Source organism: Fundulus heteroclitus, chromosome 19 (assembly GCF_011125445.2).
Source record: "Fundulus heteroclitus isolate FHET01 chromosome 19, MU-UCD_Fhet_4.1, whole genome shotgun sequence".
Taxonomy (NCBI): domain Eukaryota; kingdom Metazoa; phylum Chordata; class Actinopteri; order Cyprinodontiformes; family Fundulidae; genus Fundulus; species Fundulus heteroclitus.
In genome coordinates this window covers 4724945-4752756 of record NC_046379.1, presented here as the reverse complement: position 1 = coordinate 4752756, position 27812 = coordinate 4724945, and the positions used below count along the sequence as shown (strand labels likewise).

The 27812-nt window shown below is 41.3% G+C and overlaps 2 protein-coding genes across 3 annotated transcripts; both read right to left on the bottom strand.

Moving 5' to 3' along the window:
• Positions 1 to 428: 428 nt before the first annotated feature.
• On the bottom strand, positions 429 to 14170 carry LOC105927637 (mitochondrial basic amino acids transporter). Of its 2 annotated transcripts, XM_036150450.1 has the most exons (5): positions 13565 to 14168; positions 7948 to 7991; positions 4754 to 4797; positions 4331 to 4414; positions 429 to 1975 (listed from the first exon to the last, which is right to left on the bottom strand). In XM_036150450.1, exon 5 carries the CDS (start codon positions 1973 to 1975, stop codon positions 1205 to 1207), a length of 771 nt encoding a protein of 256 aa, XP_036006343.1. In that variant the 5' UTR covers positions 4331 to 4414; positions 4754 to 4797; positions 7948 to 7991; positions 13565 to 14168; the 3' UTR covers positions 429 to 1204. The 2 variants fall into 2 exon arrangements, with proteins under 2 accessions (XP_036006343.1, XP_012719957.1); XM_012864503.3 differs by lacking the exon at positions 4754 to 4797 and having other exon boundaries at positions 13565 to 14170.
• An 8717-nt stretch (positions 14171 to 22887) lies between these two features.
• On the bottom strand, positions 22888 to 26565 carry LOC118566955 (tubulin alpha-1B chain-like). Its single transcript, XM_036150764.1, has 4 exons — positions 26410 to 26565; positions 24497 to 24719; positions 24272 to 24420; positions 22888 to 24148 (listed from the first exon to the last, which is right to left on the bottom strand). Exons 1-4 carry the CDS (start codon positions 26548 to 26550, stop codon positions 23171 to 23173), a joined length of 1491 nt encoding a protein of 496 aa, XP_036006657.1. The 5' UTR covers positions 26551 to 26565; the 3' UTR covers positions 22888 to 23170.
• Positions 26566 to 27812: the final 1247 nt, after the last annotated feature.

The following is a 27812-nucleotide window of genomic DNA, read 5'->3' as shown; positions in this document are numbered from 1 at the left end:
GGTTAGAATAATCGGTATCGGCCTTAAAAATAAAATAAACCTGCATCGGTCAGTCTCTACAAAGCAGCATTGATATCTAAAGCAGCCCTCTTAAAAATGTACATCAAATCATTTCTACCTATAAAAAAAGGAAATAAAAGTTACAAAATAAAAAAAAAAAGTTTAAAAGTAATTCTAAAGCCTTGAGAACAATCTGAAGGAACAATTAGCTCCTTCTCTCTCTACGACCTACACAGGGACTCCACCTCTGGTGTCGCTTTAATCCAAATTAGGACTTTATATGCCAACATTCATCCTTTATAATCCAAATTAGGACTTTATATGCCAACATTCATCCTTTATAATCCAGCATATACAGTAAAAGAAGCAGCTTTGATCTGTGACGGGGTGCAGACTGGTCTGGTGCTGCCCCCTAGTGGACAAAGTGACTTCTGCTGACAGGGAACAGTTTGAAGTTTGGATTTTTAAAATCCAATTTCCAATTTTTTTGTATTAGTAGCTGAGGTAAATAAAAATAAAAAAAATTAAATCGGTACAAAATAAGTGGGATTGCCTTTGTCGTTTCAACCAGTCTTCTGGTTATAAGGTGCTTCATTAAAAACCGACAGGAGTTCTCTGCTTCACATTTGATTTTAGCTGTGGTCAAATACAGGAAAATAAAAAAAATAAAAAACAATCTGTAATAGATTTTATCCAAACATATGTTTATGTAACACTGTAGCAGGAGAACTGAACTACATTCAGCGTGCGGCGAGCCTCGAACGGAGCGGCCATAACACATTAAAGTCCGCTGACCTCTTAATACAAATAGACTTTGGGAACTTTTTCATAAACTCTTTTCTGTGTTTCAGCAGCTATTGCAGGATGCCAAATTATCAAAAGGACTGCAAACATGTTTAACAATAAAACAATAAAAAAAAAGAAAAAAAAAAGGGAGCGCTGATTTGCACGCATGTTACCTTTTAATTTTTGGTAACTTGAAACCCAGCGCGGCGCCTTCCTAACGTCTACGTCTCGGTTCTGACCTACAGAGCATCGCTCCTGCCTCTGGATCACAGTAACAGTACACGTTTCTATTCAGCTAGTCGTACAAAAGCATGTGTGGTTGAAAAGAAGCCATATTTACAAGCTTTCAGGTTAAAAAAAAAAAATGTTTTAAATAGCAGAGATGGAAGCGGCTCGGCCGTCTGGTTGTTACCGGGCCCTACATGCTGGTGGGCTGCGTCTGCTGCTGCAGCGGCTGCAGCTGCACCGGCTGCGGCTCAGAGTTCTGCAGGCTGCACTCCTCTCCCTCGCGCATGTACATCAGAAACAGAGTCACCGTGGCGAAGGTGGTGGCGTTGACGGGGAAGGCGCGCAGCAGCGTGGACGTGAGGCCGCGCGTGAACACCCTGTAGCCCTCCTTCCGCACGCTCTGCCGGACGCAGTCCACGATGCCGCTGTACCTGTGCACCCCGCCCACGCCGTCGGCCTGCAGCCGCGACTTGATCACGTCCACCGGGTAGGTGGAGAGCCAGGAGGCGATGCCCGACATGCCGCCGGCGAACAGCAGCTTGGGGATCATGTACGGGTCGTCGGGCTCGCAGCCCAGCGAGCGCGTCAGCACGTCGTACGCCAGGAAGTAGACGCCGAAGCCCGGCGTCTCGCGCAGCAGGGTGGTCACCATGCCGCGGTTGATGCCCTTGAAGCCCTCCTTCCTGTAGATCCGCACCAGGCAGTCCAGGGAGTTCTTGTACAGCTTCCTCTTGGACTTCTTCTCACCGGTGCCCTGCATCTGCATGCGCGTCTTGGCCAGCTCCATGGGGCAGCAGATGACGCACTGGATGGCGCCGGCGGCGGCTCCGGCCAGGAACTGGTTGAGAGGCGTGTCGCGGCCGAGCTGCCGCATGGCGTTGCCCTGGACGCCAAAGACTATGGCGTTGATGAAGGTCAGGCCCATCATCGGAGAGCCGATGCCTTTGTAGAGACCGAGCATCTGCAGGGAGACGGACACGTGAGGCTGTGCTTCACAGAGGGCGCAGCAGATAAACGTGGAGCTGATGTTACGCAGCGGTGCCGGGACAACGCGCCCAATCAGTTCTATCGTTAAAGCTGGGAGTACATTGTAGGATATTTTCAATCAATGTCCTCAGATACAACTCAAACTGTACGATGAAACCACAGAGTTTAAAAGTTCACATCTGTCCATGTCTGTTCTTACTGTATGGCCCGACGCTCTGATGTGACCTGACTGCTCAGACTGTACGTCTAAAAGATGGCGCTACTCAGACTCGTCTGTCTGAAACCCCAAATGTAAACAGTAGAAGAAGAAAAAGACAGAACTGTCGATGCTCTCTGTTAAATATGAAGCTCACTAGAAAGAAACGCGCTGCCTTGGTAATTCTACAAGTTTCTGACTCTTTTACTCTGAAGTGACCCAATTCTGATTTTTTTGCCCATATGCGACCTGTATCTGATCTTTTTATGACACTCTGAACAACACAGATCTGATTTTTTTTCAAATGCGACCCAGGCCACTTGGATATGTGGTCCTGAATCTGATACGTATCAGATTTTTTAAATTGTAACCTGTGTCTGTACGGCCGGGTCGCATTTATCAGACCTGTACGTCACAGATACTCGACAAACGTCACTATTCTGCGTCCTGCTATGCAGAAGCGGGAAAAAAAACGACACCCATAGCGGACAACAATGAGAAGAGCAGTCAATGGAGGGAAAGCTCCAGTTAGAAAATAAATTAAAGAGCGAAAAATGCGCGCCAGCATTATAATCCATGTTTACTTCCCCAAACACTGAGGACGCTTTGCTATGTGTGACGTCATCGCGTCCTCAGCTGCGCATGCGGGACACTTCGGTTTAACGCATTCAGTTCACACAGGAGATCACATACAAGCCGCATATATTTGGAAATGTGAACGGACACGCAAAAAAATCTGAATTGAGCACAAAGACCTGCAGTGTGAACGTAGCCTTAGTCACACGCACCGCCGCCATGCTTCTCCCCACTCCTATGTTTTCATCTGAGAAGACGAAGAAGAAGAAGAATTCCCTTGTTTGCACATGCTCAGTGCGTGAGGTCGGGGGAAATCCTCTCATAGACGCTCATAGCTCTGCTTCACCAGCAGGAGGCGCTCACCATCTCCTCAGGAGGGCCGACTGAATGTAAAACATGTTTGATTTTCATCCGACCATTTGACTCCTGATCAGGAGGTGGTGGTGAGAAGCTAATCGCCCCTCGTTACCGTCTGGATACGATACGACGCAGGACCGGCGATCAAGCTAAAACTTGGCCCGATCCAAAAAAAAAAAGAAAAAGAAAAATATCTCGCACGACTGAAGAATCATCCAAAAAAGGAGAAAAACCACTGAGCTATATTCTACACTGGAGTGCTAATCGCCCGCTGTTAGAACGAGTCGCTTTGAAGCCGCCAGCCGCCATATTGGTACTCCCTATTTTCCCCCAGTAACTAAGGAATATGTGCGCTACAGCATCGAATAACGAGGATTTTCTCATGTTCAGGGGGGGCTTAAGACTTTTAAAATCTCAAATGCCATATACTTTTATGTTATGTTCTAAAACTATCACGTACTGAGAAAGTCATGTGCTGAAATATTTTGCATTTTATTTATTTACACATACACACACACACACACACACACATACATATATACATACATATACACATACTTTTTTTTTTATATGAACATGTAAAATATTTCAGCACCTAATTTCCTAGTAGTTGATAGTGTTAGTACATCCACTGACTGTAGAATTACCTGTGAAACATTTTCCCACAGCCAGAAAACTGCTTGTTGTTGCAACCAAATCCTATGGGATTCTCTGAGAGTAGGGAGTAGCAAGATGGCGGCCAGTGACTTCAGTTTTTCGGCAAAATCAGCACTCCAGTGTATTATATAGCTCGGTGAGAAAAACTCATAACATGTACGCCCAGCTTAAAGCGCATCATAGCAAAGGGGCATAAATGCATATGCAGCCATTTCCACAAAGGGAAAGCTGAGAATCGTGCATCTTTTCCTTCACCTGCCCAACCAGTCCCCATCTGAAATTTAACCCACATAAAATGCAACTTTTCTGCCTTTTTGTAGCACCAACGCCACAAAAAGGCGAATCCTAATCCCGACACAGGCGCCATGAATAGCACAACCGTCCGACGCCTTATTTAGCTCCACGCAGCGCTGAGCTCTCACTCGCTGACCTCGTCTGCATGACGCGCGTAATCCCAGACGGCGCCGTAACCCGACCCTGGAGATGATCTACAGGTGTGAAAGCTGCGCGTGTGTGAGATAGAGCGGTGAATGCAACCCTTACCGACTCCTGCCGCACGATGGACTGAAAGCAGTGATACGTCCCGCGGTACAGAGGTTTGTCCACATTTTGGACCTGAAGCCGCACCTGGGGGACGACAGCACGCGCGTTAGAGACGCACAGGGGAGCGCGTGGAGTCCAGAGAGGACGACAGTGACTACAAAACAGACTCTGTAATGCACAGTTGTAGGGAAATAAGCAGACATTCACTTTAAATCATTTGTCTCATGGTTAAAAAATATATAAAAAAGGCTTAGGGGGTGCAACAGGTGAGGGGGAGGGGGTAGAAACATTGCAGAGCATAACGTTGAATGAAATAAAAATAAAAACAAGAAAAGAAAAAAAAAGGCCTTTTTTGGCTTTATACTTCTATAGCTGAAGACAGGACATTGGGTGAGATAATAAAAAGACCTGGACCATACTTACTAGGTCACATTTCCGTGGAGAGGTTGTTTATTTCTCTCTCTCATCTACAACACAGTGACACTGTAGCTGTTAAAGACAGCCGCCCCGAGCCCCAAGCAGACACCGGCTCAGGGAGAAATGACATCAAAAGCAAGGTGTAAAAGAACTACAACCAAAAAAAAAAAAAAAAAAAATCCATTCACCGTCCGCCTCTAAAACAAGCTGCAGCTATTTCACGCTGGCAGACGCCTCGGTGTGACGCTCCCTCACCCTTACTGCCGGTCGGCTCTACAGGTTACAAGAGTTACAAAAACGCCGCTCACTGAGGTAATGATGGATTTTTACTTAAAAGAATAAATAAAAAAAAACAGAAGACTGTCTGAGCTGGATTAAAACAGTGGTTCTCAAACTGTGGGGCGCAGGGCTCCATCCAAAAACCTCGTTTAGGTTCGCCGTCTGTCTGAATGCTGCAGTTAGCGAGGAAGGAAGCAGGAAAAGGAGCCTGTATGCTTCCTCTTAGGGCTGAACGATTTTGGAAAATAATCTAATTGCGATTTCTTGATATTGCGATTTAATGCGATTTTTTTCCCAGTTTAATTTATCATGTCTTTTTAAACATATACAAACAATAAATCAATTTGTTTCCTCGCCGTGCAGATTAGTTGCTAAAACACCCACAGCATCTAAACTCAGCAGAAATTATTGCGTTCTGCCAACAATTTATTTCAATCAAAATTGCAATTTTGACTTTTCTCCGCGTTAACCACAAACAACAAAAATGGCCACTAAATAAAGATGTTTGTAAACAAGGACTATTTAAAACAAGAACTTTTAATGTTTCTATTAATCAGAATATTATTCAAGAGAACAGCTTTTAGTTGATTTGGACATCAATCCTTGTTGAACATAAAGTGCAACCAACAAGCAAGTCTATGTAATAAACTGATTGACCTGTACTTAATGCTATGTATGATTATATAAACTCTAAAACAAGTAATAAAATTAGATTATCTCACTGCTGCAACTGTCTTCCCTTCCATGTGGAGGCAAACCCACTTTAAACATTTTACCAACACCTAATGGACGCGTCTAATTCCCTAATTGTTACATAGCCAAAAATTGCAGACTCTGAGATTTGGAAATTGCGTTTTTTTTAAATTGCGATTATATTGAAAATGCAATTAATTGTTCAGCCCTACTTCCTCTCCACTCAGCCACTTTAGCAGAGGAACCTCGTTTTGGCGCCGAGACGGTATAAGGAATCCCACAATCCTTTGCGTGACACGGAAATGGAAACGAAATGGACGAAAATGTCCGGAGAGAACGGGGCGCGCACTTTGTAGTTAATCTTTACTAAATCTGATCCTAAATCTTACTAGGATCGTCCGCGATCGTTTCCATCACGTAACAACGTCAGAGTTGAAGGCTGTCCGACAAACGGCCCAGCAGGCCGAGTTCTTATTGCTGACCTCATGAAAGATCAAGGAGCAGAAGTTAGGAGCTATAATTAGAGGTATTCAGATGGAGCCCAGCTAAAAAATAAATAAATTAAATAAACAGCGCCATCTGGTGTTTGGACTGTACCTGCAGTCAGTAGTATGGGTAGCAAGGGATTCTGGGTAATCCTCAGAGCAATGGCTTTGTCACTACCCGATCCGTACCATCAGCTCATTTGCGCGTGCACGAACAGAATAACTTCCGGAAGGAAATATTTAGTTTTTCCTACTTTTTTATTCTTTTGCATTTTTTTCGAGGCAGGGGTTTCTTTTTGTATATCTTTGTATTTGCGGCAACAATGCATATTCTAAAAATTAAACAGAAATACAAAAAAAAAAAAAACACATTGTTTTTTTTGTTTTTTTAATAGCAAAAATGTTTCCCAGTTGTGGTTAGGGAAATAAAAATATATAAACCATTTCTTAAAGTACATATAGGAGTACAGAATCGTATTTGATTTTGAAGTTTTTTGAAGTTTTTTTTATCATTTATTTGATTTGCATATGTATGTATTTTGTGCCTAATAAATGTATTTTAATAAGGTATGCCTTCGCATTTGTTTTATTCCCTGTTCATTTTTGTAAAAAAAAAAAAAAAAAAAAAAAACAATGCAGTGACGAGGTCTTCTCTAGATTATGATGCGTACACTAGGGGGCGCTAAATAAAATCTCAATCGATAATTTTAACTTTCTAATAAAATAAATGTTTAGAACAAGATTATTTGTATAACGAAGTTCACCGTTTAATTAAGGATGAAATATTTTTTTCCAGTCCTGTTTGAACAAGCAATAAAACTAACAGAGTGCATTCAGACAATACAGATAAATGTTACGCAATAATATATTCCCGGACTTCTGAGCCTATCCGATGATGATGTCAAGCAATACAATGGAGAGAATGTAAAACATATCAATTTCTTTCAGAAAAGTCTTCAATATTTTATTCACGATATAGTTTAGCATTATTTAATGATTTAAGTATAGAAATAAGTATTTTCAGTACCATAAGTGGTGCGGATCGGGTAGCTTCACTGCGTTGAGGTAACCCAGCATACAGTCTCTGATTTTAGCGTCTTCATATTATTTTGGGCGTATATTTTCATTTAATCATTTTTAGGCCTTTATTGATGTTTGTTGCTAGCTAAACGTAACGTGCCGTTCTGTTTACACCGTTTATAAAATGTGGCAACGTGGAGAGAAAAAATGACAGTTGTTTAAAGGGATTGTGGGTAATCTTGAGAACAATGGTTTTATTGCAGTGACGGGGAGATGAGTAATAATTAAAAGAAAAAGGTTACGTTTACGTTTTTTGCTGCGATGACAACGGAAGAAGTTTGAGAACCACTGGACTAAATGGTCTTACTCTGGTTTAAATGAAGCCAAGGTCCTCAAGCGGCCTTGTTGTAAAACACCATTCCTGTGGCATCAGTATGAAAATAATAAGTAACCAACAGATTTCATGTTACCCTCGTTTCAATTTCTGGCACCAATCTAGTAAAAAAAAAAAAAATTTTTAAAGATAAACATAAGTTAGAAAACTTTAGGTTTCTAAACGCATCAAATTTCATCATCATTGCACAAATATTCTGATTACCTAGATTCATATTAACCTTTTCTTTTAAAATTTTACTACATTTTCAACATTTCAATACCAAGTCGTAAATCCTGTTATTGCCTAACAAAGAGTGAAATCGCACAGAGGAACTAGCAAACACCCACCTTCACGGTGTCGAACGGATGCCCGACCAAAACACCAGCAGCACCTGCAGAAAAAGAAAATATAAACATGTTAAGAAATATATACACATGTTAAGTGACGGGATTTCAAAGTGTCTAGTTAACAAACTCAATAAATGTTATTGAGATGCTGCTAGAAGACCTTAAACAGGCCGTTTGTGATAGAAAGGCCTCCAATGTGGCTGAAATAAATCAATTATGCAAAGAAGAGTGAGCCGACATTCATCCAGAGTAACAAAGCTTGGTAGTTAAACTTAGAGGAAAATTACTTCTTTCAGCGCATTGATTTGGGACGTTTTCCCCTTAAATCAGGGGTGTCAAACTTTTCAGCTTGAGGGCCGACATCAACTCAGAAATACTCGAGGGCAAAAAAATAAAAAGAAATTTATACGCTGTGTTTTTTTTACCTACTCTACAAAATGTGATAATTTTAAATAAACAAATTAGTCAGATTTTCTGAGGTTAAGGGATGTGGGAATCACTGTAGGTCCAAAGTTAAGAACAGGTTTTTGCTTATTCGCTTTATTAAAAGACGGGTCACCCAGTTTGCACATTTTTTAGGCCCAGTTAAAAACTAACAGCATTTCTTTTTGGTCTATCAACATAAGAACGGGTCAGGACTTATTTAGCTAATTTTAACAAATTAATTTAAGACAGACTTTAGCGCCCCAAATTCTGCATTTGAGTCAAAGATCTCAGAGATGTGGTGCTAATCACTATTAAATTAAAGAATATGTAAAACGTCTGGCTATTAAAGGATGAATTTCTTGGGTTGTACCTAAAGTTTTCAGTTCTAAAGATCTTAAACTGTCTTTAATAACTTTTCCCTAATTAAAAAGAAAAAGTTTTCCATCTGAATCAGCCATCTGTGCTGGTCTTTATGGTCTTTAATGAAATGTAGTTGGGGATTGGACATACCTGCCTTAAATCATTTTAAAACCGCTTTTTGTGTTTCCACATTATTTTGGTGCTGAAACACAATATTCAAATTTATTCCACTTGTTTCAAAGAAATAAAATCGGCAAGGGGGCGAATATTTTTCCGCAGGACTGGAGATAATCTCGTTTATTCTGAATTCTTCAGAAACCCGTTCCATGGCGGCGTTTTCACGTCCCTGGTCGTAACGTGCAGCGTGTTGATTTTCAGGTCGGCTCAGCTTTGTTTTCCTTATTCTGCAGCTGAACATCTGGTTTTCCATCCATCCGCCGTTGGTGGCGGTCCTCTGGCTCCGCCTCCAGCCTCCAGCCAGGCCAGATGTTGTACCAGCTGTTCACAGACCGTCAGCGGTGACGTCAGCAGCAACGTGGCTCGTCCTTGACCCGTGTCAATGATCCCAAAAACTCTACCTCACAGCAAAGCCTCTCACTTACGGGACAAAACACGTAATTTATTTTTGCTTCTGGAAATCCAGACATGCAAAGACAGAAATAAAAAAAAGTGTAACGTGCGTCGGCTGGATGAAACGTTTGTGATTTATGGGAAACCGCGGAGCAGCTCGTTGGGATTTAAGCAGCATAACCTGTGGGCTGGTTTTATCTCGTTAACCTGAGCTGCTGGCTTTGGGAACATTAATTAACCTCGCTGTCAATGACAGACAGAAGTGGGTCATTTCTGGACAAACACCAGTCAGTTATTAAACCAGCCAGGTGGAGCTTTAGATGGGACAGGTGAGAGTTTTTGGTCCTGTGAAAACAACAACTTCTAGACTTCAGGGCTACCAGCCGTCTCTTGTCTCTGCCGGTTTTTCGGGTTCTCCTTTAGCGACAGCCCCGTTTACGGCGCTTTCCTGGCCGGGGCTCCAGGTGGGCCAAGCCGCTTGGGTCGGGCGTAGCGTCAGATCAGAACCGGCTGTGTGCGATCTGATCAGAGGAAATTAAAGCTCTGCGTCGTTTAGTCCCTTTCATACCGTTTCCCATCCTCTAACCTGTTCTGGTTCAGAGCGTTTCGTCTCCTGCGGCTCCTTAAATCCTCTCCTCCTCGTTTTTAGACGTTTAGGGGAAGGTAAAGTGATCAGAGATCATCAGACCCAACTTGTCTCATCACAGGAACAAAGCTTTATTATTCAATGAAGCTGCTGAGAGCAAAAAAAAAAAAAAAAAAAAAAAGACTTAATAGTAGCCCTGACTTTTACACGCTGGTATGGTTTCCAGGGAAATTAGTCAAATTTCTCCAATAGTTTCTGTAAACACCTCACAAAACGTCTCCATCACAGCACTGAACTGAGTGCCTACTGTCGCCACGTGCTTGAAACTGCATTTTTTTTAAACAGTCTAAGTCACAGGTGTCAAACTCAAGGCCCGCGGGCCGAATCCGGCCCAAGGTCAAGGTAAATAATCCGGCCCTCAAGAGCCAAAAAAAAAGGCACATCGTGTCATAAAGTAGAGGCATATATCTGTTTAAAGTGTATAAATTGGCTAAATCTGTGCCTCCTGTAAATTTAACTCACCCCAATATCAACTTTTGTTGCAGATAAACTGTATAAACTGGGCCTATGATTGCTACTTTTATGTTACTGTGCATTTTTTATACTTCTATGTGAACTGGAATGAAATTAGAAATTGAAAAGTATCGTCTATACATGTGCAACCGGCCCTTTTAATGACTTCATGAAGCCAAAGTGGCATCATATAGAAATGAGTTTGACACCCCTGGTCTAAGTGGATAACATGTAGTTTCATCTCCATATATGATTTGATCCGAGTGTTTTGTGGTCAGAAACTGGATCCGCCTGTCTGGTAAAGCACCTTCAGGTATCTTTTGTTGTAAATATACCCCCGTGAGAAACAACCCGATCAAACACACCTTACATTGTTTAAATAAATAGAAGGAACAGCTCCACTGTCGCCTCATGCATGCTCAGTATGAGGGATTGCTGCAAAGCCATCAACAATGCAGACGACTGTCCACTGTGGCTCTACGCTCTTTCAGGAGGAGTGAATGCTGCTTGGAGAGACTTGATGCAACCTGCTGGGTTTCCTTAGAGAGGACACTTTCTCACCAACCTGGAGGATCTGATGGAATCTGACTTTGGAAAGAGCCTTGAGATGACATGTTTCATAAATTGGCGCTATATAAATAAAATTTAATTAACCTGTGCAGATGTTGATTATCTTTATGGAGACACTTTTTAATAAAGGAGCTCCCACCAACAGCTGTGAACCCTGCTGAACGTGGGGAGACGCGGCCTTGGCCAAAGACAAAGCAGCTGACACGTTTCCCAGAGGTTCCTGGTGCTGCTTTTCAAAGGAACCGCATTTACTCAGAAGTTATGAACTCTTTAGGTCATTCCTCTGGTTTCCCACAGTTTATAATATGCTGGACATTTAGTCTGAGCTACTTGGCTTTGCTTCATGATCAATTCCACGACTCCTGAACCAACGCCACACTGAATCCACGTTAATTACCTTTACCTTTAAGTTCTACACACGGATTTATTTTACAAATAAAAGCAGATTAGTTAGAAAGTACAATTTCTGATCTGGGATTTTAATTAGCAAAAGAATAAAATGTTTTTGGGACCTAAAGGAAACCCAGTCTGAGAACATCAGGTCCAGTTTAAAACGCTGATCTAAGAGGATCCGGAGCAACATTTAGAAACCAAGGAGCCATTATTACCATCAGGCCAGCGAAATAAAACTCGTTTGGAGACATAAATGTTGGACATTTTAACAAATTATCACAAACCTATTGAAGACCTTCATCAAAAATTAGAGATTAGAGGTCATCATTTAAAGAACCACCAATTTTTTTTTATACAATCGTTAGGTTTTAAAATACAGAAAAACCAAAACTCCTGTAAAAAGAGGACAATGCATTTTGTTTATTGAGATGTTGGCATTTGTGGAAATTGATGCAAAAAAAAGGTTTCTAAACTAGTGGCATGAAATAATAGGTCTAAATTATTAATATTTTTATTTAATCCTTTATTTATACAGGTTAGTCCCTTGAGACTGTCTCATTTAAAACACAGTAGTACAACAATTTTCAACAGCAATTACAAATTAAAATTATATTTCTAATACTTTTGTCATTCTGTTGTGGTAATTCAATGCCATTACTACATGAAAAACGACTAAAAATCTGCATTTTTATATCTTTACTCAATAACATAATTTAGTTCTTTACCATATTAAGCCAGTTATTACAAGCCAATAAATATTGTGGGCCAATAAGAGCCATTTTTGGCTCCAGAACCACAGGATGCAGGTCCTCTGATCTAGAGGCCAAGAAGCTTTAAAATGGTTAATTTAAAAATAATAATAATTTAAGTGAGCATTTGTCTGTGAGTTTCCCGTCAGAACCTTAAACACCACAAAAATTAATAAGCTGAACAAAGGTTATCCAACTGTTCAACAAAAAAAAAAAAAAACCTTACTGACCTAATTTTCATGTAAAAGCCTTTTACCAGAAATGCAGATGTCCATCTTTTAATAGAATAAGAAATTATTTTTGGAAATTCATGTTTCACCACTAGGTTCTCTTTTTTCCCCCCTTTTGAAAATGGTGAAAACTAATTTCTGAAGTTTTGCCCGTTTACAGCCCTAATGATGACGACTAATCTATGGTTATAGAGTCCAGGGGCGATTCTAGACAGGTACCAACGGGGGCCAGGTCCTGGCCCCTGTACTATAGATAGAACATTAAATACACTTCTTACGATTATATGCACTGGTGAAGAAACCATAACTGGTCAGCTTGACCAGTTTTATTTTTGTACCTTTACAGTTTTACTTTAACAAGGGTTTAAAAATTAAGGTGTTTCACAGTTAGCTTCAGCCGTATTGAGACGGTATCACAGTTTTCATTTGCTAGAACAGAGCCACAAGTGGCTCACTTAATATTATTAAATGGTTATCATTTCACTCTTTTGTTCTGTGCCCCTATAGAAAAAAAAACCTTGCATCCCCTCCCCGTAAATTTGGCCTAGAACCGCCACTGGTCTAGGATGGTCCATTAATGGGAGTGGTGCTACCCCATGTGGCCCTTATTTCACGTTTGACGCAATAAATGTAATAAGTTACTGCAATTATTGCGTCAAACGTGAAGTGAGGGCCACACAAAGTTGCGTCAAACGTGGCAGACGTCGTTGCGCCCAGCCGGGGGTTCGAACCCGCGTCCCCCCCGCCTCAGAAGACGCGGACTGATCCCGGACCCACAGCAGCTCACCTGTCCGTTCTTCGCTCATGTTCCGCTAAACAAACTTATTAATAATAAAGACGGATGCTGCTTTCTGACTCAGCTGTTTGTGGAGAGATGTCGGGACGGGGGTTGAGAAACAAACACCCCTCCCTGCCGCTGCCGCTGAGCCGCAGGTGAAGAATTCCCAAAAAAAAAAAAAAAAGCTACATCCGGGTTCCCACACAAACCCCAGCATAAAAACAGCCGCTATATCCCGGCTTCCCGTTCACCTTTCCCCGCTCCCGGTTCCCGGTGGGGCCCTACACGGCACCGGTGTGACCCCCCCTCCCTCCCCCTATTTCCATCAGCCCGTCGGCAGCTGCTCGTCGAGCTTTGGAGCTTCCTGCCTCTCCGGGCCGATGGAAAATAACCGCCGCGGCTAATGCTAACCGGCTAGCATCGCTCCGCCGAAGCCACTCACCTCCCACACATCCAGCGGCGAAGTCCATGGCCATTCCTTTAGAAATGTGCGCAGGCCGGGAGGCTTAGTTCAGGTTTAAAGTTAAACCAAGCAGCGGTAATAAAAAAATTAAAAAAAAGAGCGGTCTCTGAATCAGAAAGCTGGCGGTCTACCCTCCCCTCCGGCTCGGTGGTCGGCCAGGCTGGACCGTAAAGGTAAACAGCTTCCCCCCGCTGATCAGACCTGCTCTCGCCGGGAGTAAATCTTAGGTCGGTCCCCGCTACACGTTGCTCTCTTCCTGCCGGACCTTTTCTATTTCTGTGCGGCGGGACGGAGCAAGCGGAGGTTTCTCGGGCGTGCAGCGTGTGAGTGTGTGCCCTTTTTAAGGCGGCCCAATCGGATTACTCGCAGGCAGACAACTCCCCTAGCGAGCCCTGTCCGCCCCCCGGAGCCATTGGCTGCAGCGGCTCTACAAGAGGGTTATAATCGGCGCGGCTGATCCCACAGCGTCAAAATCAACAGCGTTATCGCTGCGCTCCAATGCAAACTAGGATAGCCTAGTCAAACTGGGTGACCCCGAACAACGTGAGCTGCCTGCGGGGGACTGAGCCAAGAAGCGCTACGTAAAAATTACCCATTCAGACCCATTCAAAGCACGTGTGTTAAACCCAAGGCCCGCGGGCCCGATCCGGCCCGCCAAGGCAATTTACCCGGCCCTCAAGAGCCCAAAAAAAAAGCATAGTGTGTCACAAAGTAGAGGCATGGATCTTTTTAAATTGTACAAAATGTCTGGAAATGTTCCTACCAGTGGCGGTTCTAGACCAAATTCACCAGGGGGGCCAAGGTGGGGCGTGTTTTTTCACAGGGGCACAGAACAAAAAAAATTTAAAACAATAAAATGGCTATATTTAACTGTGTAATAATATTAAGTGAGCCACTTGTGGCTCTGGAACTGCAGGTTTCAGACCCCTGATCTAGAAGTTGAAAACTTTGCCCCCTGCTCAATACGGCTAAAGCTAAACGTGAAACATCTTAAGTTTTAAATTCTTTTTAGAGTAAAGCTGTATAGGTAACAAATAATATTGGTCAAAGTGACCAATCAGTTATGGTTTCTTTGCCATTGCAAATAATTATCAGAAGTTTATTTAACATCATGCTTTTAGTACAGGGGTCATAACAGGGGCCAGGGCCATTTCTACAGGGGCATGGGCCCCTGTTGGCCCCTGTCTAGAACCGCCCCTGGTTCCTACTGTCACTCATGTGCAATATTTTCTATCTCTCACTGTGTAATAACACATGCCAACTACTGTGTAGTATTTTTTAATCTCATATAAGATAAGATAGCCTTTATTGATCTCACATTGGAGAAATTCATTTGTCACATCAGCTCAATAGTCAGTCAATAGTCAGGAGAAGGTGCATCAGTTATATACGGTGTATCTTCCTATATACAGTGGATCAAAAAGAAAATGAGAAAAAAATAAGAATAAAAATACAAAAAAAATCGGAGTAAGCAGATGATGTCATGTGTACTTTCACGGTCATATACACACACACACGCATATATATATATATATATATATATATATATATATATATATATATATATATATATATATATATATATATATATATATTCACTTGGTGATAGCAGCAGAAGTTACCTCTTTCAGGATTATCATATTCCAGGATATTACAACTTTTTTTCTGCTCTTTTGCACTATATACACTCTTTTTATATTGTATTTTATTGTCTGTTGTATTCTGTCTTCAATAGCTCTAATTCTGCCCTTTGTCCTCTGTATAAGCTACTGGAACCAGAATTTCCCTGAATGAGCAACCCCAAGGGATAAATAAAGTTGAGTCTAAGTCTAAGAATGTTTTTGGTTTTTTTTTCAACTGCCACTATGTCAGTTTTCCCACTACACATTAACACAGGCATGCCCAAAGTGCGGCCCTTTGTGGCCCCTGGACTAATTTTGTGTCCGCCCCCCCCCCCCTCCGAACTGCATTTCAAGAAAGATTTAGTCTATTGGAAAGATTTGTCTGATGGAGATGGGAACGTTTTATTAAAAATAATACAGACTGGTTACGATCTTACAACTGCAAACGTTGGGTACAACACAATGTATTCATCTTTTAATAACCACACTTTTTACATTCTATTTAATTTCATAGTAAATACGACCACTTTTGTCTGAGGACTTTAACTCAAATACAAACTTTTGTGCATTAAAAGCATTTTTTATTTATTTAAATTTATTAAATTTATTAAATTTATTAAAATTAGCAAGTTTTTTCAAAGAAATACTGGCCTAAATTCTGTTTTTTTTTTTTTTTTTTAATCTATTGAGTCTAATATAATTTGCAAACTTGGTGATCATCTTTTAATAAAACAACAGTGATGTAACATTATTTTCCTTCAAAAAATCAGAATAATTTGTTTAATTGAAATTAACATATTTTATAAACCAGGTAAAAAAAAATTCACAACATGATTTTTGGGTTATTTTTCATTGTTGTTATTTTTCGGCCCTCGAGTACTTTTGACTTGAGAATTTCAGCCCATGTGCCAAAAAGTTTGGACACTTCTGCATTAAAACAACCGAGAAATGTCAGAAAAGAGGAAAAAGTGATGCAGAGTAATGAGTTTAAAGTGTAACTCGCCCCACTTTGTTTTTGCAGATAAACTGTTCATATGGGCCTAAGGGTGCTACTTTTATGTTACTGTGAAGGTTTTTACATTTATATGTGAACTGGGATGAAATTATGTAATCAAAAGTGTCATCTATACAGGTGCAACCGGCCCTTTCTATGACTTCATGACGCCAGAATGTCCCAATATAGAAATGAGTTCGACACCCCGGCTAAAGGCAGTATTATCGTCCGTACTACTGCAACTGTACTGCACATGCTCTAAATATACAGGATAAGTACAATATAGTCTAAAAATGTATACAATTATTATACTACAGCTTACCGCAGCTAATAGAACTAAGTATCTCAGCTAATTGTAATATTAAAAAAATGTTTTTTATTGCAGAAAAGGGATGTTATGGCCTAAACAATCATGAGGAAGACTAACACCTTCCACCAAGAGGTCATGAAAACAAATTTCCAAAGAAGCAGCTCCTTGGTTGTGTCAAAGTCTGTCGGAAAGGAAAGTTTGGTGGAAGGAAAATATGTGGTTGAAAAGAAGCCACAAACAACAGGAATATCATCAGCCTAGGGAGAATTGTGAAGATGGCTCCAAAGGAGCTGATGTTTAGCTGCATCGAAGCACGTTGGACAGGAAAGTTGAGTGGAAGGAAAAATGTGTGGTTTACTGTACTGTAATTCACTGTCAGGTATCCTGTAGAGTTACTGCAATCTTTCTGAGCTGTGTGAAAACGAAATTTCGTTCTGTATGCACTCTGTGTATACAAAATGACAATAAAGAAAGTCTAAGTCTAAGTCTAAGGAGGTGCAAACAGTGGGGATAACTGCAGCCTGGAGAGGATTATGAAGCAAAGCCAGAGCTTCGTGAGCCACTGAACATGGATGTATCCAGGACCACAACTGTTGCATTCACTGACTTAACCCAGGTCTGAGCCACAGGCATCAGAAAGTGTCTCACCTGACCCAGGGAGAAAAAGACGCCCTCAGATCATCTGAAAAGAAGACTTCAGATCATTAAGCTACAGCGTCATCTCCCGGTGTTGGTCCACAGGAGTATTTTGACCACTTCCTTCTTCAATGTGCTCAAAAAATATCTATGGAGACACTGACTTGGTCCACACTGACTAAAGTGCCAATACCGTTTAAAAGCAGACACATTTATAGTCAACTCACTGACTAGAGGAATTTGAAACCTGCAGTTGAACCAAAGCAGAATTGCTACTTGTGGCTGTAAATCTGGGGGCAGGGACGTTCTGTGCGTGCACAGCGGTAAAGAACCGAGCGTCATAAACAGGAAAACATGGGAGAGTTTCTTAGTGAAGAACAGGACGACCCGCCGGCTGCTGAAAGTTCAGAGCGGTGAGATCTGCTCAGCAGGCGCTACAGATTAGCTCCTATGACTTTTGAATTGTTTCCAACTTGACGACAGATTTGGCCCAACATCTATAAGAAAGGATTCACTTTTAAGTCTTATTAATGCGCTTATCTGTTTACCCTTCTGTCTTCCGTGTCTGGGTAAATGTTTCCAAGAAGTCAGTCGTGAATTCTAGCTTTTGTTCGGTGATTCGTGGAAGGCGCTTCGTTTTTATCGGGTTATGAACACGTGGGAGTTTTGAAGCCTGACTAAGTACCAATGTCCCCCGGAGCACGCCTGGAGGAGCTGGAAGTGCTTTCTTCTGTTTTTTCTGCTTGGATACAAGCAGAAAAACAGAGAACAGAGAACATGTCCGTGTTGATAAAGGTCACAATTCCGTCAGATATCCTGCCTTTCATCACACATACCTCAGTCATTGTCTTTTTTTAAATTTATAGTGCATTATAAAAGTATTTTTCATGTCTTCTTGTTTCGGAACCTGGAATTAAAATGCAATATATATATATATATATATATATATATATATATATATATATATATATATATATATATATATATATATATATATATATATATAGATAGATAGATAGATAGATAGATAGATAGATAGATAGATAGATAGATAGATAGATAGATAGATATAGATATATATATATATATATATATATATAGATAGATAGATAGATAGATAGATAGATAGATAGATAGATAGATAGATAGATAGATAGATAGATAGATAGATAGATAGATAGATAGATAGATAGATAGATAGATAGATAGATCCAACTTTATCTGCAAAGCACTTTAAAATTTCCCTAAGACCAAAGTGCTTTACAGTAACAACAGGGTAAAACAAATGCACAGACTCAAATACATAAATTACATAAAACAATAAAATAAAATACAAACTTAAAAGTTTGTAATAAAAGTAACTTAACCTCACAGGAAAAAATCAACATCTCACTTAGGCTACGTTCTCACCGCAGGTCTTGATGTTTAGTTCCTTTTTTTTGTACAGCAAACAATAAATTTGACAAAATACCATCAGCCAAACTGCGTAACTGTTCAATCCTTTCAGAAAAGGCGTCTTTATACTGACAGCTCACTAATTAAGTAACTTGGTTGCACCAGAACGCTTTAGGACAGGGGTGTCCAAACTTTACGACACATGGGGCAAAATAGTCAAGTCAAAGAAACCCGAGGGCCAAAAAATTAACACAATGTTTTACCTGCTCTACAAAATATGATCATTTTGCAAATCATTGTAGCTCCAAAATTTAAATTTGCTCATTTGTTGTATTCATCCAGTTTGCAGATTATTTGGAATAATTTAATTTGACTCTAATAATAATAAACTTAACTCTTTTTGGTCTAGCAATATAAGAACAGTATCTGGGACAGTTGTTCTGTGAAAACACTTGCTGTAATTAGTCAGTTTTAATAACTGAATTCAAAGCAGATTTTAATGCATCAAAGTCTGTATTTGAGTAATTCACTTGAATTAAGTCAATTCAATTTTATTTATATAGCGCCAATTCATGAAACATGTCATCTTGAGGCACTTTACAAAGTCAAGTTCAATCAAATTATACAGATTGGTCAAACATTTCCTATATAAGGGAACCAGTTGATTGCTTCAAAGTCCCGACAAGCAGCATTCACTCCTGGGGAACCGTAGAGCCACAGGGAGAGTCGTCTGCATTGTTGATGGCTTTGCAGCAATCCCTCATATTGAGCAAGCATGAAGCGACAGTGGAAAGAAAAACTCCCCATTAACGGGAAGGAAAAACCTCCAGCAGAACCAGGCTCAGTATGAACGGTCATCTGCCTCGACCCACTGGGGTTTAGAGAAGACAGAGCAGAGACACAACAAGACAGACACATTGATCCAGGAATCTGTTCTACATTAGATGGTAATAGCAGGTGGTCTGTCTTCCTTGGATGATGTCACAGTTAACAGAACGTCAGACCAGGTGTACCTTCTATGAAGAAAAGAGAGAGAGCAAAAAGTTAAAAGCTGAAATGACAATTTGAATGCAATACAATACAAAACTGGAGAACTCAGCAGAGTGAGAAATAGACCCTGATGTCCTCCAGCAGCCTAAGCCTATAGCAGCATAACTACAGAGGTAGCTCAGGGTAACATGAGCCACTCTGACTACGAGCTTTGTCAAAAAGGAAAGTTTTAAGATTAGTCTTAAAAGTAGACGGGGTGTCTGCCTCACGGACCAAAACTGGGAGTTGGTTCCACAGGAGAGGAGCCTGATAGCTAAATGTCATTGGATAGATGTTACTATGAAATTAAAGAGAAAGTCAAAAGTGTGTTTATTAAAAGGTGAATACTTTGTGGTGTACTTAACATTTTCAATTGTAGGATTTTAACTTTTCTGTAATAATTTTACCCTAATTAAAAACTAAAATGTTCCATCTGCATCAGACACCTGTGCTGGTGGACCAAATCTTTCTTGAATGCAGTTCAGTTTTTTATTCTTTATTTATAAATTTGTCCACATTTCACTTCACCAACTTATCTGTTTTGTACAGATCCATCACATATGAATGTAATGGATCTGTACAAGGTTACATGTTGGAATGTAACATAATAGGTAAAAAGCCAAGGGGTTGAATACTTTTCAATGGCCCGGTAATCAGTGATACCTCACTAATACGTCAAACTTTGTCCCATTTTAAAATACAAACATAGATTTACATTTAGTTCAAAGGTTGATGTTTAAAAAACATTACAGGTGTAACCAGTTATACTGTTTTTCTATGTTAATCATTCTAAGGGAAACCTTTTTTTATCACTTAAACCTGTTCTCCAGCTTAACATTCATTACCAAGAACTCAGCACTTCTCTAAAGACAAGCGAAGCCTTTTGTCACAGTGCTCTGAAAAAATACAGAGAGATTTCTTTGTTTTTTTTTTTTATTGTTTTGTCACACAGAGAAAACCTGAATAAATACAAAGCCGTTTTCCAACAGTGATGTCATGCATTAGGTGAAAACACAACCCAGCCCTTAAAGCTCTTTTCAGTGCCGAGAACCAGGCTTAAGCTCAGAGGGACTTTTAAATCTCTTTTAAATAAACCCATTTTTCTCTCAGACTTTTAGTGCTTAGTTGGTTTTATGCTGATCTTTTGTTGTTTTATGTCCATGTTTGAACTTGTTGGATCTCCCGGCGTCATCTTGCTTTTACCCGTACATTACTTTGTTCTTGTTTTTACGTACTTTATCAAATAAAATTTGTAACTGAATGAAAAAAGTAACGTCCACTTTATTTGAATCAAAACTTATGTTAAATTTCCCAGTCGGCACCCAGGCTTGATCAGCGCCTGTAAAATCACGATAACCGAACCCGTCTGACAACAGGAAGTAGGCTAGATGATCAAAAGGACAGGAACTCATCGTGTCTCAGTCTTTAGAAATTCAAAAACAGACAAAAGACAAAGTACCTGACATCTATCAGCTCAGAAAGGTTTACAAAGGCCCGACCATCACAAACGTAAACATGAGATCAGATGAGACTAAGATGGAGGTTTTTAGCAACAAACGGAGGATGAATATGTAGGAAAAGTAACGTTTGACTGCTGTTCACTGTGACGGATGGTCTGTGCTGTGGGCCTGTCCCTCCTCCGTAGTTTGACTGCCTGGCATCATAAAGCCAATATAAACTCTAGATCTGGTTTGTCTCCGCCAGTAAACTGAAAATGAGCAGTTTTCAGGTCTTATCAGCAAAAATAGTGAGACCTGAAGTCTATAGCTAAACTGTATAGATCTATAGAGCTGAAGTGAGCGCAAGAAAAGGTCAAAAAAAAAAAAACAAAGCTGGACTTTTTCCACATTTTCAGTGTCAGATTAACGCAAATGAGTTATTTTACCTGTAAATTGTTTGGTAGTTTGTTTTTATTACACATCGTTCCCTAATAAATGTGTCCTGCATGTGCAGCTTAATTTCCCTAATTCTCCAGGAGTTTGCCAACATCCAATGATGACTGGGTCTTATTATTAAACACGGATCTTTATTTCATTGCAGGATTTATTTTGTTTTACAGGAAGCCATCTGCTCCTTTTGGGTTATCCACGGCTATTCTTGTTTCTGCCAGACGTTACATGGGCAACAGAGAGTCTTAGTCTGGGTTTAGAAGCTGCAGATGAAGATGAAGATGAAGGAAAGTCTGCGTATCGCTCCGTGTTACGACGGATCTGGACGTCTTTAGAAATGTGACGCCCAGTGCTGTTTAGGAGTTTATATACACCCAGCATGAACATAGATGTAATTAGTTTTATTTTCCTGGATGCGTTGATTCTGCAACGTATTCCTGAAATTCATTTTAGGAAGAATTAGCTGCTGAGGTGTTAAATCTGGGAGATTTTCTCTGATTCCTACACAGATACAGTAATATACAGTACATACAGCCACACTAGTGCTTTCTTTCTTCATAGACAAGCTTACGACCTCGTTCTGGCAGGATATTTGAGTTTTTGGCAGAAATGGTCACTTTAGTTGAAGTTTACATCTTAAACCAACTCCTCTGGCTCCCTGTCCAGTCCAGAACTGGTTCTCACTCCTACGGCTCTGAATGGTCAAGCAGCAGCATCTGTCGTTTTTGTTTTTTAATAAATAAAGCAAGTAAAAACTTTTATGGTTGATTTTTAGATGAACTATTTGTTTGTATTGATGGCTGATTTTTTTTTTTGTACAGCATTTCTGATCCATGTCTTCTACGGTGCTTTATAAACTGCTTTGATCAAAGAGGGACGGCTGTTTGTCTGCTAATTTCCATATACAAACAGACGATGGCTTTACTATGAATGTAATGTTTACTCCCTGGTTGGTTTTGGTCAGTAGGAATTACCATTTAAATTTGATATACAAGTCGCATGATCGGCCATACTATGAAGAAAAGATCGACTTATAGTCCGAAAAATGTTAGTTGGGATCATGTAGTCGAGAGTTTTGACTTACTGTCTTTTTACTTCCAAATGCAATATTAAAAGCTCCAAAAACTGCTGTGCAAAACAAGTTTAGAAGGTCCTGGTTAGTTGTTTTTATAAGTGGTACAGGAACAGGATAGTTTTCACAAACCTAGAACCAAGTTGTGGTTCTGATGGAGGATTTAATCCAGAAGGAGAACGAGGCCTCGTCTTTCTAAATAACTCCATGACTTCTCAAGCTGCTGCTCCATAGACTTTCTATTTATAGAGCAGCAAGTTGCAGGTCCAGCGCCCCCTGGTGGCTAAAAGTTAGACAGCGCTGCTGCTTCAAAGGAGACTTTCAGTTGGACAAACTTCAATAAAGAGCGACAAAGGAGACTTAATATTTTTTTGCTTTTATTCCACTGGACCTTGAGGACAGATTAAGATGAAATAGATTTTTCTGTTGCTGCTGCCTTGCTCAAGAGCCACAGGGAGAACTTCCAGGTAAAATGCAGAACTTTCTTACCTTAAAAGAATTTAAAATGTTAATAAAACTTTTTGTTAAACAACGTGTGAGCGGATGAAGCTCAGAGGAAGAGAAAGAAAAAGACTTTGGTGACTTTTGCTTGAACAGACTGAAAGGAAAACACGGAGGCTTTGGAGCGGCCGGCCCGTCTAGTACTCCTCCCCCTCCTCATCTTCTCCCTCGATGGAGTCGACTCCCACCTCCTCGTAGTCCTTCTCCAGGGCGGCCATGTCCTCGCGGGCCTCGGAGAACTCGCCCTCCTCCATGCCCTCGCCCACGTACCAGTGGACGAAGGCCCTCTTGGCGTACATGAGGTCAAACTTGTGGTCGAGCCGGGCCCAGGCCTCGGCGATGGCGGTGGTGTTGCTGAGCATGCACACGGCCCTCTGCACCTTGGCCAGGTCTCCTCCAGGAACCACGGTGGGAGGCTGGTAGTTGATGCCCACCTTGAAGCCGGTGGGACACCAGTCCACGAACTGGATGCTGCGCTTGGTCTTGATGGCGGCGATGGCGGCGTTGACGTCTTTGGGCACCACGTCGCCGCGGTACAGCAGGCAGCACGCCATGTACTTGCCGTGGCGAGGGTCGCACTTGACCATCTGGTTGGCCGAATCGAAGCAGGCGCTGGTGATCTCGGCCACGGTCAGCTGCTCGTGGTACGCCTTCTCGGCGGAGATGACCGGCGCGTAGGTGGCCAGGGGGAAGTGGATGCGGGGGTACGGCACCAGGTTGGTCTGGAACTCCGTCAGGTCCACGTTGAGAGCGCCGTCGAAGCGCAGAGACGCGGTGATGGAGGACACGATCTGGCTGATCAGCCTGTTCAGGTTGGTGTAGGTGGGACGGCCGATGTCCAGGTTCCTGCGGCAGATGTCGTAGATGGCCTCGTTGTCCACCATGAAGGCGCAGTCCGAGTGCTCCAGGGTGGTGTGGGTGGTGAGGATGGCGTTGTAGGGCTCCACCACCGCCGTGGACACCTGAGGCGCCGGGTAGACGGCGAACTCCAGCTTGGACTTCTTGCCGTAGTCCACGGACAGGCGCTCCATCAGCAGGGAGGTGAACCCGGAGCCGGTTCCTCCACCGAAGCTGTGGAAGACCAGGAAGCCCTGAAGCCCGGTGCACTGGTCCGCCTGAGGACACAACCAAGATGGAGGCTTCACAACGTTTCTCAGCCCACTTCAGAGGCAGCTGCATTATTCAGCTCACGCTCACCACAACCAGTTAACACGGTCCTCACACACGCGTCTACCCACCAGTTTGCGGATCCTGTCCAGAACCGGGTCAATGATCTCCTTCCCGATGGTGTAGTGTCCCCGGGCGTAGTTGTTAGCGGCGTCCTCCTTCCCGGTGATCAGCTGCTCGGGGTGGAACAGCTGCCGGTAGGTGCCGGTGCGCACTTCATCTGAGGAGAGACGCTGGTTTTAATCAACAGTTTATCGGCTCGGGTTACGACTGAGGCCAAAAAAGATGCTACTCGCCGATGACGGTGGGCTCCAGGTCCACAAAGACGGCTCTGGGGACGTGCTTCCCCGCCCCGGTCTCACTGAAGAAGGTGTTGAACGAGTCGTCTCCTCCTCCGATGGTGGCGTCGCTCGGCATCTGGCCGTCCGGCTGGATCCCGTGTTCAAGGCAGTAGAGTTCCCAGCAGGCGTTCCCGATCTGGACGCCCGCCTGGCCCACGTGGACGGAGATGCACTCACGCTGGAGGAGGAAGGAGGCAAAGTTAAAAAGAAGCTCAATAAAACCACAACCTACAAGCCTGGTGGAACAAAACGGCTTTCAGCTGCTTTTTAAAAACCATGATCGCAAAATAACTAAAAATGGTTCAAAAAACTTCAATTAGCTAATGTGTGCTAATGATGCGGTTTCCATGACAACCAAGGTTGAGCTGCTCGTCTTTACTAGAACAGGGACAGAAATAAACCCTCTTTTTCTTTCATTTGCAGCAGAATTTCTATTTTTCATGAGATTTTCTGAAGATGACGGGGATTTCTTAAGCTGGTGGCACAGAAAACGCAACAAAAAAATGACTTCTTAGCAAAGATGGCCTGAAATGTGCTTTCCCTGCCAGCTAACTTTGGGACATTTCAGCCTGAAATGACCTGGAGCCACACATGACCCTGATTGGCTCCTGGCTGCATTTCCTCTTTCTCTAGAATAAAATCATGATTTATTGTTCCTCAGTGGGGAAATTGAAATTATAAAATAACATAAAAACCATGATCATTTTTTATTAGGGGGGTCCCGACTAAGCTTTTCTCTACCTCCTCCACTTGCGCGACAATCATGGCGCTCAACACATTCTGATTGGTCAACGGTCTCCATAAACCCGCCCCCAGCTCAGTCAGCCGGTTCTGTCCGCTGGTCCAAAGTTGTTGCTTAGGCAGAACATGGATATCAGTGGAGACGGAACCGGTGTTAATCAAGCAGCAGCAGAACTTTAAAGGGAAATCCATTTGGGTTCTCCGAGTTCCGCGGTTTTCAAACGGGTTCCCTGATCACGTGACTCACCTCGAAACCGTTTGTATCAACGGCGGGAACCAAAACCGTTAAGAGACGTTAGATCAGTTTTTAAAAAAGGCACAAAGACTGCCTAACCGCAATAACGGTGAATATTAAAGGAGTTTTCAGAGAAAAAGCCCAGATAAACCTAAAAATGACGAAATTTTCTCCTTATTATATTTTCAATTATCTTATATTGTGTTGATATTTATGGTTCTCTTTCTACTTGGGAACAGTGTAACATAATTTAGCTCAAATGTGCATCGTTAATGTGCAGCTGAACGACGAGAATTTATTGAATAAAGTCTGATTAAGTATTTTTGTGCCTAAAGATGTCAGGAAAAATCTCCGAGTTCCGCGGTTTTCAAACGGGTTCTCTGATAACGCGACTGACCTTGCTACCGTTTGGATCAACGGCGGGAACTGAAACCGTTAAGAGACGTTAGATCAGTTTTAAAAAGGCGTAAAGACTTACTAACCGCAATAACGGTGGATATTAAAGCAGTTTTCAGGAAAAAAAGCCCATATAAATCTAAAAATGACAAAATTTTCTCCTTATTATACGTTATACTTTCAATTATCTTATATTGTATTGATTTTTATGGTTCTCTTTCTACTTGGGAACAGTGCAACGTAATTTAGCTCAAATGTGCATCGTTAATGTGCAGCTGAACGACAATAATTTATTGAATAAAGTCTGAATAAGTATTTTTGTGCCTAAAGACGTCAGGAAAAATCAGTAAGTGAACTAAAATCTTCTTCGCTACGCTTCTGCGGAGTTAAAACTGTCGTTTTTGACACAATGAACAACCGGTTCATCTTCCCTGAAATAACTCTACAAGCTTACATTCCATTAAAACTCTCCTTAAACCTTTAAAACTACTCTTACCATGTTTTCGTCGTGGTATTGAGACTTCAACGGAAGCGTAGAAACTTGGAAAAGTATTACGGCTTGATTGTAGCTTCGATGGAAGACAAAATGAGGAAAGTTCGGAAGGTTCGCTCCAAGCCTTAAAGTGGACTGTTCCATTAGGCTGGATGGGGGGGGGGGGGTTGGACTTTACCACTTGGGGTTGAAATCACAAGACCAATCAAAATATGATGAATATAAGCTGAAAAGAAAAAAAACTTATATTTAAAATGTTTTATCAAGAGTCCCATCATTTTATTTATTTTATCCATGCAGGTTTTATACAATTTAAGTGTCCAATTTGATCATTTTATGAACCACTACATTACCCAAAGTGCTTTGCAAACTCACTGCCTTGTTGCCTGGCAACAAGTTAACGGCCATGGAGAAGCGCCAGTTCTTCGGCTATCAGTAAAAACGTATCGATTACAAAATTGTAACAGAAGGAGAAAATATACAGTTGATCACATATATAATTAGGTTTCAATAGATTTTTAGTTTGACTGGCTAAGAAATCTTTAACATTATTTTTTTCCCTTGCTGCCTTGGTTAAAGGAAAATATTAGAGAACTGTCTTTCTATCCATTTGCCCATCTTTACCATTGGGGTTGACGAGTGAAATCACATAATAAACTACAACTAGTTAATTACTAATCTCACATGTTTTGTCAGCCAAAAATCAAAGCATAAAACAGAGAGATTTTTAAATATAGATTATTATTAGTAGTAGTAGTCTTTGACAAAGTTCGCCTATAGGATTTCCCTGTTAAAATTATTATTATTAGCAGGGCTTAACTTGAGCTTTAGCTCTAAATACTTTTTAAATAACAATTGCACGGAATAAATGGTTTGCCAAGACGACATCTGTCCCATGTATATCAGCTCTATTTCACATGGTCTATTCATTATAATCTGAGCTCAGACATGGGAATTTACTAAAGGCCTCAGTCAGTCAGTAGAACTTTATTATTGTCTCAGAGGGGAAATGTTCCTTGTCACCCGGTGATCCTTTAATTAGGATTGTTCTGGAGTGTGTCGACTCGGACCTGAATATGAGTACACCTGATTGGCTGTATTTCATTTGTAGTCTGTTTTGCCTTGAGATAATAATTCTGGCATTTTGGTGCTTTTTAAATAAAACTAAACTAAATTGATACATTCCTAATGATTCCATAAAACACAAGTTTTTTGTTTTTTTTGCACATATCCGCAAAAACAACTAATATGCTTTTGTTACTGGGGTGTGATACAAACAGGAAATTCCTACATTGTTGGACTGCATTTGTAGACAAGATATGATCATATTTCTTAGTGCATTTCAGCATATTGTACAGTTTACCTTTAAATATTTGATGAAACTACAAAAAGTGTAAGCATAAAAA

Bases quoted from the DNA above. Each gene is read 5' to 3' on its own strand.
- LOC105927637 (XM_012864503.3), bottom strand. From the start codon at position 13,598: ATGGCCATGGACTTCGCCGCTGGATGTGTGGGAG. The intron at 4,415-7,947 runs GTGGGTGTTTGC...GTCGTCCCCCAG, and splicing joins ATCCGTTCGACACCGTGAAG to GTGCGGCTTCAGGTCCAAAA. The intron at 1,976-4,330 runs GTAAGGGTTGCA...GTCTCCCTGCAG, and splicing joins CCATCGTGCGGCAGGAGTCG to ATGCTCGGTCTCTACAAAGG.
- LOC118566955 (XM_036150764.1), bottom strand. From the start codon at position 26,550: ATGGAACAGTCCACTTTAAGGCTTGGAGCGAACCTTCCGAACTTTCCT. The intron at 24,421-24,496 runs GCGAGTAGCATC...GTCTCTCCTCAG, and splicing joins CCTGGAGCCCACCGTCATCG to ATGAAGTGCGCACCGGCACC. The intron at 24,149-24,271 runs GTGGGTAGACGC...TTGTGTCCTCAG, and splicing joins TGGACAGGATCCGCAAACTG to GCGGACCAGTGCACCGGGCT.